Source organism: Ochotona curzoniae, unplaced genomic scaffold (genome assembly GCF_017591425.1).
Source record: "Ochotona curzoniae isolate NIBS_2020 unplaced genomic scaffold, NIBS_Ocur_1.0 contig_3643, whole genome shotgun sequence".
NCBI classification, from domain to species: Eukaryota; Metazoa; Chordata; class Mammalia; order Lagomorpha; family Ochotonidae; genus Ochotona; species Ochotona curzoniae.
In genome coordinates this window covers 5,841,161-5,857,172 of record NW_024465933.1, presented here as the reverse complement: position 1 = coordinate 5,857,172, position 16,012 = coordinate 5,841,161, and the positions used below count along the sequence as shown (strand labels likewise).

Genomic DNA, 16,012 nt, shown 5'->3' with positions numbered 1-16,012 from the left:
TCAGCTTTGGACCCATTTTTCAGGACTTTTGTCCTTTCTTCTTTTTTTCACTGCAGCTGATAGTTTTTTTCATGTTCTTCAAACACAAGAGCTTGGAAATTGTCCTCTGGAGGGCACCATTTACCTTAGAGCTAAGCAGTGTGAGGCTGAAGTCTTGGCTGCTGATGCTCCCAACCACCTCCACCTCCTCTCCTTAACCCCCACCTCCTTCTTCCTCTGGACCAGACGTGGCTCTCCTTGGCTCATCATTTGTGTCTCCCTGGCGGCCGTATCCAACACAGCTCGCATCCGTGTCGGCCTGCTCTATCTGCTTCAACAGCAGTGGTGTTGTTGATGATTCTACCTACTTGGCTATTGCTGCTGTTTGTTTTCTTCACCAGATTTCAAGGTCTTGTTGAAGATAGAGACATGATTGATCTCAGTGTTGGTTACAGAGGGAAACAAAGGAACATGACAATGCCTCTTCCATTCTTTTACATCTTATTTTTCATCATAGTTTTTTGTAATGTATTTTATTATTATCTTTTAAATTTTAGATGATGTTAACATAGTTGATCAGGGTAAGAAGGATCAAGGGTTATAGAAAAGTAGGTGTGACCATTGTTTTCAAAATGACTGTTTCTTCTTCCTGTTTCTGGGGGAAGGAGAGATAAGGGAAGAAGCCATTGCTATCCTCGCAACCTTCCCAGTACCCGGGATGGGGAATGGCCACCTGATGTCAATCCAGAGTTCCAATGTGGCACATGCTCTGAGGGTTCTGCCCATGTGGTTTCGATAGTTCTGAAATGTTGTCTATCTTGTCAATCCAAGGATGAGGGAATCCTCTCAATGTCCCTTGTCTGACATAGTCAAATTTTGAATCTCCATTTGCCCAGGTATTGGCTGTCATCATTGGGCTGGGATATTTATTGTCTAATTTGTTTTGCCTCCTTCCTCTGGCATGGTACATATGTCCTCTGTAGGCCTCAGTGGGCTGTCATGTCTCCCATATGGATCTGGGCCAGCTGTCTATTACTCCGTTTTTTTCCACTGAGGAAGCCCAGTTTCGCAGGTGGGCCCAAGGACCCAGGCCAAGTGTCTTGGGCCTTGCTGAACCCCTGCCCTTGGGGCTAATAGACCTGGCACCCACCATGCAGGCAGACACAGGGACCCAGGTCAGGTGACCATGGTCTCATCAGACCCTCCGCCGCTGGGGCTCACTGACCAGGCACCCACCTTCCCCAGACTAGCATGCCTCACCTCACCTCGGCCTCCATCAGCAGGTGCTTCAGCCTGGTTTGGTCCAGCCTGCCTCCAGTTCTACCATTCTGGTGTGTGCTACAGCCTACCCAGGCCCAACCAGCCCCCAGTCCTGGCCCTAGTGTGAACTGGCAGGTGTTGCAGCCCCATCCAGCCACAGGTGTACCCAGTTCTGGTTCTCAGATCAGATCTACCAGTGGATGTTTTTTTTTTTTAAAGATTTATTTTTATTATGTTTTTATTGGAAAGGCGGATATACAGAGAGGAGAGACAGAGAGGAAGGTCTTCCATCCGATGATTCACTCCCCAAGTGAGCGCAACGGGCCGATGCTATGCCGATCCGAAGCCAGGAGCCTCTTCTGGGTCTCCCACAGGTGCAGGGTCCCAAAGCTTTGGGCTGTCCTCAACTGCTTTCCCAGGCCACAGGCAGGGAGCTGGAAGGGAAGCAGGGTTGCCGGGAATAGAACCGGCGCCCATATGGGATCCCGGGCGTGCAAGGCGAGGACCTTAACCACTTGTGCCACCGCACCGGGCCCCGACCAGTGGATGTTTTGAACTGGCTAAGCCTGGCCTGCCCCCAGACTTGACCCACATGTATGCCATCGGGTACTGTAACCTGACCTGGTCTGGGCTTGTCCTTGCCTTTTGTCTTGCATTCATCTGCAAGGACTGTGTTCTAACAAAGGAGTTATGTTTCCATTTTTAACAGCCAATTATTTTTTTGCACATATAGCTATAATTTGAGTAAATTTGCATTTTCTACCTTTTTATCTATTCTAAACTGGGGAAAAGTTGCTTTAGCATTCCTATGTATTTTTCCTAGTTATTTTTCATTTTCCTATCTGGGTTCTAAATTTGTCTTGTGTACTGCTAAGGAAAATGTCCTTAAGGCATATTTTTCTTTCAATTGGTTTTCTTAGAAGTTGAAAGCTACATCCTCGGTACAATCCTGTTGGATCTTTTGTATCTGATGGGTTTGTAATTGATTTTCCTAGATATTCCTCCTTGCCCTTATCTTGCATAGCTGAGAACAAGAACAAATGCGGTCCTAATTAACTTTTCCATAAACATCAGCCAAAACCCCTTCTCTGATTCTATCATTTCACTTCCTTGTCTGCTGAGTCAAATCTTGGATTTCTTTGAGGCCCAATGCAAAACCCAACTTTCCAGTGAGATTTCGCTGACCTGTGTACTTTGCGGTAGTCACAGACACGGGGAAGGCTGGCACTGTCAACCCCCAGCTGGCAGCCTGGCTGCCCCTCTAAGCCACAAATATTTGCAAGAATTAAGAATGGCCTCATCAGCTATCTGCTCTGCCCTGCCCTCTGCGAGTCAGGATCCTACCTTCTCCCATGTGCCTCACACCTCTTGGTAGAAAATTCAGGAAAACCGTATCATCTGCCCTCATGATTTGATGATTATTCACTCACACAACCATAACAAAGTCATCAAACAGCCATACTTTACATATTCCCTCATTATAAATTACAAGACATAATGCGTATCTATCATCCACTTTGCTTTTTAGAATGTTTATTCTGTGAGACGAACATTCCTAAAGCCAAGACTAGGTGAAGACAGAAACATTGCAAAAAAAAGGGGGAGAAATGAAACATGAAATCAAGCAGCAATAAAATAAATACTTCAAGCCAATCTCATATTTGTGTTGTGTAAGATATGTTAGTATGTCTCTTGCCATCCTTCCCCTCCAGCCACCTGACCATCCACCCGCCCAATTTCTGCATGTACATTAGTGCACTATTCTGGCTGATGGGAAAATGCAAGATGACTCCTCCCCCTGGAAGTTTATGATGATGGACAGCTCCAGAGCCAGTACATAAGAGCATCATCACACATTGACCTGCAAGCTGTGAGGCCAGTGAGCAGGGGCCATGATACTGAACAACAAAGGGATATGCACCTCGACTGCAGTGTCTAACATTTAAGCTAAGGATTAGAATGCCAGGACGATGTAGCACTGAAAGCAGACAGGATCGGGGTACCTGAGGCTGTGGAAATGGCATGTCACAAGTCTCCAGAGGAGGACTGGGAGCTGAAGGGAGACTTATGGGACCAAAGTCTGAAAAATGAGGGGTCGCAGTGGTCAGGAAGGTAAAGGCAAGCAGGACTTCTTGCCCGTGGAAGGCAAGTTCAGGTTTACCGTAGGATAGCTGGACGCTATGATCTTTGCTATATTTTGTGATCACTCTGCTGTTCTTTGAACGGCTGGTTATTGGATAAGATAAAGCACAGGATCTCGCCATGGGACACTGTGATGATAGAGGAGACGTAACTGTGGCTTCTCCTAGGACGGCGGCAGCAGAGACATCACAAAGCGCTTGGGGGTTGTGATATGTTTCAGAAACAGCCTACTGACTGCTGAATCTGGGAGTTGAGAGCGATAGAAAGGTGGGGTTCTTGGGTTTCTGAATTGAGTCATTTTCTCAAAGCAGTGAGTTCATTAAATTAAAATTTCAGTATCTGTGCACATCACGTTTTATGTGGAAATGGGCTTTATTTGCAAAATTGCCAGTATCACTTCATTTTGTATATTCATCAATTTCTGGTATTTAGAGAGGTTTCTGACAATACACACAGTGACTTCATTGACTTACAATTTAAAATCTTCCAGAAATGTTTTCTTTTGGTCTTAAATATCTAATTTCTATGATATGTGCAAAGCAAAGATTGCTTTCTTCTCATTTACATAATAAATATTCAGCAGGCATAGTCATCTAAAAATTGGTTTAAATGCAAAGTTTGACAGAACCGGCAGCTACCTGGCGTTGGCTCTTATTCTTTAGGTTACTTTTGCAGTTCTAGTTCTAGTTTTATTCATCGAGACTTTCTGAAAGGTATGTATTTGCAAGAGCATGAGTGACTTGACATCGATCCAGTGGTTCACCCCTGAAATGCTGCAGCTGAGGCTCTCAGATGGGTGGCAAAGACGCCTCCCTGAGCTCTGCCTGCTGCTCCTAGGGTGTGCGTGACCAGGAAGCAAGAATTGGAAGGGAGGCTACCACTCAAATACACGCACTGTTATGGCATGGGAACACCCCCAAGTGGTGGTTTAAGTGGCATGGGAACGCCCCCAAGTGGTGCTGCCCTGTTTCAGTCCATGGCTTTCTAAGCTTTCTCACTGTTGGACTGAAGTCTCTTGGCTGCTGGCATTGCCACCGTGTGTTGGAGACAGTCTGTCCTTGGGGCTTTTGTGTTTTCTTTCAGCTTTCTTGATGCATGTCCTCGGAGGTCTGCACACCCCGAGCTGGGTCACCCTAGAGGTATTGTTCTGTTCCTTATTTCTGTACTTCTTGGCTAACGGTATCATACAGCTTTTCAGTTGCTACTCTTTAAGGAAAATTGTAAATCAAAAATATTTGCTCAGTAGCTTCTAGTTAGGAGCATACATTACTCATCTATTACAATTTATTTTCAGAAACACGATTAGTTTTATGACATCATAGTACAGAAAACCATATTCTGCTTGTCCTTCTGCATGTGAGGTTACTTCAAAATATGTGTAAAATGAAATCAAAGGGTAAATTTATCTTGATACAAACACTTTTGAAATTATGAATATATTTTTTAATAACGTGTATGTTCTTGAACTTTGGGGGTTCATGTTTTTGGAGTTTAAATGTGCCTAGGAGTGTGATTGAACCCAAGAGTGTTCAATTTTCTTTGCTAATCCTCTTGCTGTTTCCACCACAGTTCATTTGTTTTGCCTATTCTGCAAGGGGAATTTTCAAAAGCATGCACCTTAACTGATTATTATTGATGCATTCGCCAGGCACAGCTCTTAAGGAATTTTATAGGGACAGACATTCGACCACGTCTTCCCCTCTTGGAAAGTCTAAGTTAAATAGCAAAATGTTTGCATTCCCCTCCCACTCTGTGCTGACTCCTTCTTGCTGCTAATGAGCTCCCTGACAGGCAGCAGCTGATGGTCCCCGCATCTCAGTTCCTGCCACCTGTGTGGGAGATCGGGCTGTGTTCTCAGAGATAATACATACAGGGGAATCCTCCTTTTATTCGGGAGTAGAGATGCATACTGCAATTTATCTTCACTTCCTGGTATGCTAGTCTCTATTATAAAATATGTATTTACCTATATATCTGTTTATCTTGTATTTTACATGGAGGTTGCCTTATATCAGAGAGAACATGATTTGCTTATAAGTTCTTATAGTTATTATTGTAGAGTTCTTTAGATTTTCTTTGTATAATATCATAGGCTGGCGAATAAGTCTTATTTTATCCTTTCTACAGTTTATGCTTTTTTCTTGATTTCTTTTACTGGCCCGATCACATATAAAGAACTTGCAGTAAAATATTGAGCTTCAGTGCCAAAGGGAGCCATTCTTATTTGTTTCCCGGCTTAGAGGGAAAACATCACTGTGTCGTCATTAACTTCTAGGTTACCTGAAGCTTCAGATAGTATTAGGATTGCAAGCAGTTTCTGCTAGGCATGGCCAGCATGTGGCAGGGTTTGGAGAACCTGTCCGCCAATTCTTGGCTCTCCTGATGAATCCCAGATTTCTAGGGTTACAAAAGCAGCAGGTGTTGAATGGCCCCTTAACCGTGTGTGTGTGTGTACAGCGCAGTGAACACTTCCCAGTTTCACCCGCTCTTTCCTTATGTGTATCCAGGGATACAACTCCGTCAGATTCTTGCATCTATTTAGATTGGTCCCACAGTGGAGACTGACTGACACAGGTCAGCGTCCTTCCCAGGGCTTCACCGAGTGATGAGGCTGTTGGCAGCATGACATTTCCGCAGAACCGCTGCGCAGTGGAAAGAGAGTCAGACATGTATTGTGCATCATCTTGTTTGCTCCTCCCCGTTTTGCACACCAGGGTATTGAAACAAAAAGTAATGAGGGATCTGGCGTAAATTCACACATCAGATGGGAAGATTCAAGCTCTGATTTTGAGGGCTCTCCACTCCTTGTGACACAAGAGTCACTTGTGAAAGGATGTCTTATGAATTAGAGAATAACCATGGCTCAGGTGACAGAGGAAATGCAACTTTGCTAGACAAAGCAACTGCATTTTCCAAATTGACTCAGCTTCCTCTTATGCCTTGTGCTTAGCCATGTCGCAGTTGCCCACAGTGGTAGCACCTGTGCCCATGCATTCCATTTCCAGCAGTATGCCTGTGGCCATCAGTCCTTGTCCTCTAGGCCATGCCGTGCTCTTGATCAATAGGTCTGTGCTCTTTGGTGACTACTGATCGACTGCGGAAGCATCTCTACCTGACCTGCAGCAGTCTGAATTCATACCACTCAGCCCTCCCAGCCGTGTAGTGGAGTCTGCTCCCATACTGTCTGCTGCAGTTGCTAACAACATCACCCACACTGTCCGCAGGTCCGGAAACTTGGGAATCACATCGTAATCACAACTGCTTCTTATGGAACACTTCTTTTTGGAGCATCACTGTGCCAAGAACTTCTCATCAATTTTTCTCTTAAGCTTCATAAGAAATATAAATTACAGATGTTAAAATCTCCATCCCAGAAATACAGAAGCAGTGGTCAGGGCATTTTCAGCAGTTAATGAACGGAGGTGATGCTTAGGGTGAAGCTCCTTCACATCCAAAGTCCGTGCTATAGGACATGAAATCACCCCGAAAAATCACATGTATGTGGCCCATAGATGTATTTTATTTGAGACATGATTTGCCAATACTTTAGAGTAGAAAAGGTTCAGTTATAATCTGTCTTGCAGACTTCTGTTGAAAATTTAGAACAACTGGTAATCAATACCGTATTTCTAAAAGTTATAGATTGATGGCAGTCATACCTCTCAGCTGGGAATTCTTTCTCTAGCTTGCCCGAGGCCCTGTCACACGTGTTGTGTTACACCTGGGTTACACTCCTGAGCAACACTGCCCACTTGACTGCTGATGGAATTTGGGTTTTGACTCCTGTTCTGTTGTGTCCCTGGGCTCCATCTTCTCTTCCGTTGGTCGCAGGTCCTTGTATTGGCATTGTTGTGTGTAAAATCGTTCTCCTATCTGGTTCTTTTTGTTATGCCAGTCCTACCAACTGGTCGTCACGACCTCTCACCTCAGATGCTCTGCTGATCACCTGGCATCCTATTCTAGTCTTCATCGCCTCTGATTCAGCCTGCAGATGGCCCGGCTGCAGGAATATATTTTTAAAAAAATTTGTGTAGATGAAGTCCAGTGTCAGAGTGAAATACAGACTCCTTAGCATGATTATAAGACTATTTGTGTCCATTTGTGATCTGGCCTCCGGTGTTGGTTCATTTTTCATGCTTCTCTTGTCCATATTAAATATTGGCTCTTCCCCAAGTCTTGACCTTTTATTCGTCCTTTTGCACTTTCCCTTCTCCTTGGTATAGTCTATGTAAATTATATGAACACGTGCAACTGCAAATACAAACATGAAACTAGAGTCATTACTTTCTGAAACTCATTTTTTATTTTATTTTGACCTGATCAATAAGTCTCCTGTTTCTGCTCTCACTAAGAACAGATACAGAAGAGAAAAGCAGGCTTACATATCAGAGTATTGTCCTAACTGGTTCATCAGAGCAATAATAGCAGACAGCCTTGGCTGTGTATCCAAGTTTTGTTATCTATTAACTATGTAGAGTTAAAATATTTTTATTTATTTGAAAGACAGATGGAGAGAGGGAGAAAAACACAGACATCGACCATCTGCTGGTTCATCCTCTGGATGGCTGCAATGGCTCTTAATGGGCCACCCTAAAGACAGGAATCTGGAACTCTGTCCAGGTTTATCAGGTGGGAGAGCTTGGGCTGTCTTATGCTATTCTCAGGAACATTAGCAAGGTGCTGGGTTTGTGGTGGAGCAGTTGATGTCCATGTAGGAAGCTGGCATTGCAAGAGGCAGGTGAACCTGCTGTGCCACGGCACCAGGCCCTGACTGTGTAAACTTAAACAGGTCATTTCACATGGTTGTACTGTTCTTTACTTGTCTGTAAAGTAGGGATACTAATAGGTCTTCCACTCCACTGAGGTAATGGAAATAATTCACATAAAGCCACATATTATCACCCACTAAGTATTAGCTATTGCTCCAATCTTTACAGTTTTTACTCCATTCAGTCATTCATTTAGCCTGGGAACTGTTCTAGGATATTTGATACATGTCTTTTTAGAAACCACCATGTCTTTATGAAGATAATGTCAGCCCTCTTTCCATGTGAAAATATGGAAGGTGAGAGAAAGAGAGAGCGAGAGAGGGAGAAGGAGGGCGAGAGAGACTGCCACAATCATAAAACCCAAAGATCTTAGGTCTTGCTTCCCTTCTCATATTACCCCTTGTTATATAAGTTTTGCTGGATTGTCATAACAAAATATCGCAGAGTTGGGGGCTTAACCAACAGAAACTGACTCCTCATGGTCCCAGAGGCTGGAAAAGGTCAAACTATTGGCATGGAGAACTCTTCTGCTGTGTTCTAAAAGTTTCAAGTATCTTTATTCATTTTTATGCTCAAATAAGTATGTTTCTTATTTCTAAATTTTCTGGTCTTTGATTTTTATAAATATTCATTCAATGAAGTTCACAGTTTAATCTTAGAGGGTTTTCAGGCACTCCTTTCCTTTGATGAATTAGCTTTTCTGTGTTCTTCCTCTGACCTCGTGTGACCATTTTATTGCTCTACTGGAGGAGAAAAAAAGAATCCACGTGTTCTCTCAAATTTGAGTTTAGCTTTTTGAGCCTTAAAATTTTTAATCTTGTTATTCATCATGAACTATTGTTTCAGATAATTTCATACCTTGCTTTGGCATGGATGATTATCATGAATCTGAATTCCTGAGGGGGGAAAAATACCAGTAGGACTGCAGGATTAATTAGAGCTCCTTTTCGGTTTTTTTTTTTTTGCATCACACAATTTCTCTTATTGAATATAAGCTGTGGGGTGACCTGGTCAATGCCTTTCTCAAATTTACTTCTTCAGCTTAAGAGAAAAACATTTAATTACTTTTAGTGTCATACCCAACGACACTATATTTGCAGTGAGCAAATTAAAGGGACCATTCTTGTTTCCGATGGCTGTGTTTCATTTGCTAGACCCAGAGAAGAATGTTTTTAGTTTGTTCTAAAATGAAGAGTTTTGAATCTATTTTGAAAATAGCATATTCAGTGGTGCTGATGGCACACAGTGCTGGCTTATGTTGATAAATGTTTTAGTATCTTCTTGTCAACCTGAGTAAAATGGAATACATCTGAGTAAAAATGAGAATGGAGCTGTTGTCACCTCAGCTGCTAGGCAAGACTGAACAATGTAAATGTTGCTAAAACTGATTGTATGACATATTTTCAGTATGATTCTAAGATTGAAATCTACCAGGAAATTCATGAATGATGAATAGCTTTGTATTTCTTTTTCTCTCCATATTTATACCCACATACATATACTTACTTATATGCCAAGTTGACTGTGCCAATTTGTGAAGTGGCAACTCAAAGAATTAAATCTGGGAGTTGATTTTCCTATATCCATTCATTCATAAATCTGGTAGTCTGCTTCATCTATTCATTAGATCCTTAACAATAGCAGTAAACACTGTCGTATTACTAGGAGTCCTGTGTGAAGATGGATAAATAGAAACTTAAATGTAGATAAGGAAAGTGAAATATAATAGTAAAATATATACTGTGTGTCTGTAAAATTAGTTAACCTTATCCCTAAAGTTTGAATAATCTTAATTTCGTTTCTTAGATTTCTTTTAAAAGACATATAGGCCTGATCCATAGCTGTATTGATACACATCATTAAGGAAGCACAAACATTGATGGGTCTGGAGACCCGTAAAACTTAGGAAACACCTAACCACACACGAGGTCATTATAAAAATCACTCTTCAATCACCACACCTGAAGTTTTAGAAACTTGACGGTTTTGCAACATTTCACATATGATAGAATTCATTTATTTGAAGAGTACAGTTAGCACTTTTTAGTAAGTTTTCAGAGCTGTGCAGTCACGGCCACAATCCCACATGGGAAATTTTCATGAATCTGTTTGCTGCCAACCCATCTTCCCCCAGCAGAGGTTACCCCAGTGCCTGTGTCAGTGATGAGCTTTCTCTGAACGCTTCTTCCTTCACCCAGCATGGCACTTTGAGGAGCAGGTGTCTATCCTCACTATCTTCCTGTTGCCATCTGATATCCATCGTATGACTGTGCTGCCTTTTTTCTTTCTTTTTTAAGTTTGAGATTATACATTTTTTATTTTATTATTTTAACATTTCACAATCCAGTTTTATAAAGTTTTTTTTTTTAATTTTATTTTAACTTTTTCATTAACAGTCACATGTTCATCATTGCGGGCATGGACAATGACAAGAGAGTCCATCTTCCTATTGTCAGGATACAACTCATGGTTTCATTGGGAGTCCATCTTTGATCTGGAAGTAGAGATGCACACTGCACTGTATCCTCACATCTGGACATGATAGTCTCCATTACACACTCACCACACATCTCTCTAAAAATGAAAAGCTACAATATAAAATCAAAAACAGGAAGAAAAATAGAAATTTACGACACCATAAATTTCTCAAGAGGTTTTGATAGTTCAACAGTCCTGAATTGCTGGTGATCCCGCCGTTCCAATCACAATGAAATTTCTCCCAAATCCACTGGCTGATATAGTCCACCTTAGTGTCTCCGTCTGCCCAGATCTTCACTGCCAATGGTCAGCTGGGGTAGTAGATCAGTTTTTCTGTCCTCTGTCCTCTCTCTCTCTTCTTTTCCTTAAGGACTATTTTCTTACATTGAAAGTCAGAGCTGGAGAGAGCTGCACCAAACAAAACCAGGAGCCAGGAGCTTCCTCCAGGTTTTCCATGTGGTTGGCAGGGGCCCAAGTGTTTGGGCCATCTTTTTTGCTGCCTTTCCCAGACCATTAACAGGGAACCATATGGGATGCCAGCATTGCAGCTTGTGGCTTTACCTGTTATGCCGCAACATAAGCCTCTGTGCCATTACTGCTTAGCCTTTATAATAACTTTTTATTATTTAAAAACATACACTCAGGAAAAGGGTGGGAGAGGTTTATTTCATTGCTTATAATTTTATATTTTATATTTTTTCAATTTGACATAGTATATTATGTATTAAAGCAGGTAAGGGATATGCTTCCCCAGAATTATACTAAGAGGAAGGAGGAAGCCCTTTGCTGATGCAAATTCCAGCCCCTTGGGGTACTCAGCACTGATTCTGTGGCGTTCTGCAGTCAATGTGCACATGCACACATGTGTATTCAGCTATACTACTGTGCAATCTGTGTGTTTGCACCATCTCAGCAGTCTTACGTTACATCTCAGAAATGAAGTCACAGAGCGTAGCAGTTTCACTCAGGGGTGCTACTAATACTGACTTTTCTGACTTGGTCAAATTGATCAGTGCCCCATGTGGAATACTGTAAGTGTGCAGACCCTGTTTGTTCATTACGATGTGCATTTTCTCACAGGCTACTTCGGATCTGCTTGTGAGGAAAAGGTGGACCCGTGCGCTTCGTCCCCATGCCAGAACAACGGCACCTGCTATGTGGATGGCGTGCACTTCACCTGCAGCTGCAGCCCAGGTTTCACGGGCCCCACCTGTGCCCAGCTTGTCGACTTCTGCGCTCTCAACCCCTGTGCTCACGGCACCTGCCGCAGTGTGGGTACCAGCTACAAATGCCTCTGTGATCCAGGTTGGTGCCATTGCAGACAGCAAAGATTTTTCTTTTTTTCTTTTTGAAAGCAAAGTTACAGAGGGAGAAAAGGAGAGACAGGTGGAGAGAATGAGAGATCTTCCATCCACTGGTTCACTTTGCAACTGTCCAAAACAGCTGGGAGTGGGCTGACCAAAGCCAGGAGGCTGGAACTTCTTTAAAGTCTCCCACATGAGTGCAGGGACCCAAACTCTTGGGCCTTTTCTGTTGCCTTCTGAAGTGCATTTGCAGGGAGCTGAATTGGAAGTGGAACATCAAGGTTTCGAATTGATGCCCATAATGAATGCTGATGTTCTAGACAGTGGCTTAACCTTACAAGCCACAATACTTGCTCTGCAAAGCTTTTCTTGACCCAATTTCAAGATGCTGTTAGCTTTTCTTTGGTATTGAAGCAAATGTCTGCCTAGAGAATTTTGTATACTTTGAATGAAAGTGGATTCCACTCACGATACATTTTCTTTCTAGATTTCCTTGCCTGGGTTGCAAAAATGCCCTTTGCCCTGTGTGTAAGCAATTTGGAGTTGGAAAATTAGGCAATGCAAGTGAGCAAAATGGATAGATTAATGTAGGAATAATTGTATAACAGGTTAATTCTTTTTAACAGTGTGTTATAGGTCATGCTAGAGCATGCTTTTAAAAGATGGCATATCCTTTACTGCTGTGTGCTTAAGGTAATGGAATAAGCTTCCTGTCTTACTGTGTGTGAGAAGCACAATGCAAGCCATTCAGAATGTTGTCGATTAAAATTCTGCCTCCGTGCACAGAGTGTCACACCCCTGACTGCCTGCCGATGCATCCAGGACTCCCACCATTTATATTTTTCAAATGTCTTCTGAGTTTGTATTACTGCTTTCTAATTATGGAAATTCAGCTGTTTAGATGTCAAAATGATTACTTAGCCAAAATGTATGTATGCCCATACATATGGGAGGGGTTGGACAACACATGGGCAGTCTTTTCTTTCCTGACATTTCCATTCTGTCCACGTCCCTGTCGTTGCACTAGGAAGCTCTTTAAAAGGCTTCTCAGGCCTCGGGGTCCCGACGCAGGTCTCTGACCCAGTGGCCTGGCTGGCGCTGCCTCACTCTGCTTGGCACTGGCGCACCTGCTCCTCAGCACCCTGTTTTGCCTGGAAAGCTTTGGGACTGAATCAACTCTTCTGCCGCCGCCTACACAGTCACCTGCGCGGTCTCTAAAACATTGTTCAGTGATGCTGTGGGTTACACCAGCTGGCCTGGACCATGTTGATCCCTACTATGAGGCCCCAGTGTGTGAGGGCACTCTGAGTGCACAGCGAAGCCATCACCCAACGATGCATTTCTCTGGATGTGTCCCAGTTGTGTGAGGTCTGCATTCAGTGCCCGTGTTCATCAACAACATCAGACCCCAGCTAAACTTTAGTGAACATTAGTATTTCTAGGTTGTGTGCTGTATGCTTCACATCTCTGAAACGTGGTCTTCCCATGCCACTTGTACACCAAGATGTAACACTGTGTGTGGTAGGTGTCTACACACCCAGTAGGGACCTAAGCCCACATTCTACCCACGTGCCCCTGTTTCTGCTGCACCAGTGCCTGGCCCAGAACTTGCAAGAGGCTCATATCATACCTTATCAATGAAAGGAGACAATGGGAAAATCAGTCAGCATCAGAAGGGTGTTGATGGTTCTTTTTCACCTAGGTTTCTTAATGATGTGATTTCCCAAGCAATTGTTATTTTGCCAAATGCCTCTTTTCTGCTGTGAAACAATCAGAGGAAATGGGGGGTTGAGTCATCCTCATGTCAGTGTTAGGTTCCCCAGAGGAGCAGCGGAGGGATGGAAGCAGGGAGGGAAGGAGGTAGTGTGTGTGCAGGTGCGGCCCAGCCACACCACACTGGCTAATCTGCTTTTCTCCACTTGTGCCAGGTTTAGTCTTCTCTCATCTAGTCATATAGTAAGAGCAACACCTAGCATAGCGTTAGAGAAAATACCTAGGTGTGTGGCCCAGCCAGGGAACACAAAATTAGTTCTCCAGTAAACCTTGAGATGAAGTTTCTCCAATTCTCTGTATGATGTGAAAACCTTTCCCTGGGATTTTGCCTCCTCTCAGAGCCACAGCAGAGATAGGAGTAGTGCCTCCCAGGACCTCGTGCCCTGGGGCTGGGCAGGGTGGGGAATGGGGCAGAGTGGGCACTCCCTTACCCATGAGGAATAGAGATCTCTAGCACGAGCAGTGCTGTGTTTGCAAATGGACTGAGCTGCAGTGGTGCTGGGCATGGATGGATTGGCCCACCTGTCTGTCTGTCGTCTATTTATCTATCTCTCCCTCTCTCTGTGTGTCAGGGAAAGTTACAAAAGGGCGAGCCAGGCCACAGCCCAGATCCCGGAACCCCATCTCGGTCTCCCACATGAGTGCAGGGTCCCAGCCACTTGGGTCAACTTCTGCTGTTTTCCAGGCACATTAACAGGGAGCTAGGTCAGAAATGAGCAGCTCGGACTTAGATCAGTGCCCATGTGGGATACTGGCACTTGCAGGTGTTGGTTTAATTTGCTATACCACAATGCCAGTCCCTACTTGGTATATCTTTTTGAAGTTCAAATGGAACACAGATATTTTAAGATAAATGTTGCTCTTCAATAATGCCAGTAGAGTGTTTTCTTTTGTGTTTTTTTTTTAATCTAAGGAACTTTGGAATCCATTTGATTCTCAGGATTACAACAAATACATGATGATTACTGCAACACAGTTCTCCTCAGTCGTCATGTTAACATGGTGTTAATACAAAGAAAACATTTAGTGTCATGCACAGAAGCAATTCTGATATTTTTGCTTTGTGTGAGGAAGTTTTTTCTAAGTAGAAGTAGCCGTTGCAGAGTGGGAATAGGCTCCCACTACTGACTGTGGCTGTAGAACTGCTGGGTCTCCCTGGGCCTCCCTGGGCTTTCCTTGGCCTCCCTGGTTCCCCTTGGGCCTCCCTGGGCCTCCCTGTGCCTCTCTGGGCCCCTGTGTTCACTCTGTGTGAGAGCACTAAGCCAAGGGGAAACAGCCTGTCTACCGCACATGGTGATAAAAGCCATCACTTCTGTGCATTGTTAAAGGTTTCTGGAGGAGTCTCTCAAGTCATAGAGGGTGAATGGCTCCCATTCAGTTCCACTCTCCATTCCCTCTCTCTTCTGCTGGAGCTCGCTGCCCACTTGGCGCATTTATCTCGTTCATTGCCTGTGGCCCAGCAGCAACTCCTATGCAGGCTTGCAAACGTCGAAAAACACTCACTTTTGAACCCTTTGTGTATTACACGAAGTCCTTCATTTACTACACAAAGTGAAAGCCTTGGGAGGTAAAATTGCTGTTGGATAGGACCTTCCTCGGATCCTTAGGGTGCCTCATGTCTGGTGAAAATTTACGCTGGAAGAGGTGAACATGACAAGTTTGGATGTAAAGTTTCTCGTCTTAATTCTTTGGAGCATGTGATCGGTTTGCATAATGGAGGAATCTCATGAGAATGGGTGGAATTGGGTGTCCACTATGGAGCATAGAGTTGGATCATCCTTTCTGAGAGTGGACAAGATAGATTCCCAGTGAAACTGTTGAATATATCCTGACAGTAGAATGCTGGACTCTGACATTGTTCATGCCTACAGTGTTGGGAAATACTTCAATAGTGGAATGATGGACTTGAGACTGTTTATGAAGGACTACCCATTGCAGTACTCGAGGGGAAATCAGTATGTGTGGAGGGGAGGCAATGGGAAATCCCAGAACCTATGGAACTGTATCATTAAAAAAAATGCATTAAATCTAAAATATTTAAGTGAAGTTTAATTAGCTAAGTTTTGATTTACACCAAATATAGATAAGGAAGACTGTCAAGTAAAAAAAAAAAAAAGAGTGGAGAGTTCCCATTTCATAAATGGCAACAAACTGAAATCATGTCAAGCTGGAAATTAGTTCTCAGCTGACAGAACGTGATCTTGGCCTGACTTCATTGATCACAGGCCCTGCTAGATGGACTTGGGTTTCCATTCTAAACTTGCTTGTTGTAGTGAGTTAGCTCCTTGAAAAGAAACTGTATCCATG

General features: G+C 43.4%; 1 protein-coding gene across 1 annotated transcript in view; it reads left to right on the top strand.

Annotated features, from left to right (window-relative positions):
- DNER (delta/notch like EGF repeat containing) overlaps positions 1-16,012 on the top strand; it is a 287,788-nt gene that overhangs the window by 206,832 nt on the left and 64,944 nt on the right. Inside the window, exon 8 of the mRNA XM_040982795.1 lies at positions 11,709-11,933. Coding sequence (XP_040838729.1) covers positions 11,709-11,933 — 225 coding nt within the window. The remainder of the gene's footprint in view (positions 1-11,708; positions 11,934-16,012) is intronic.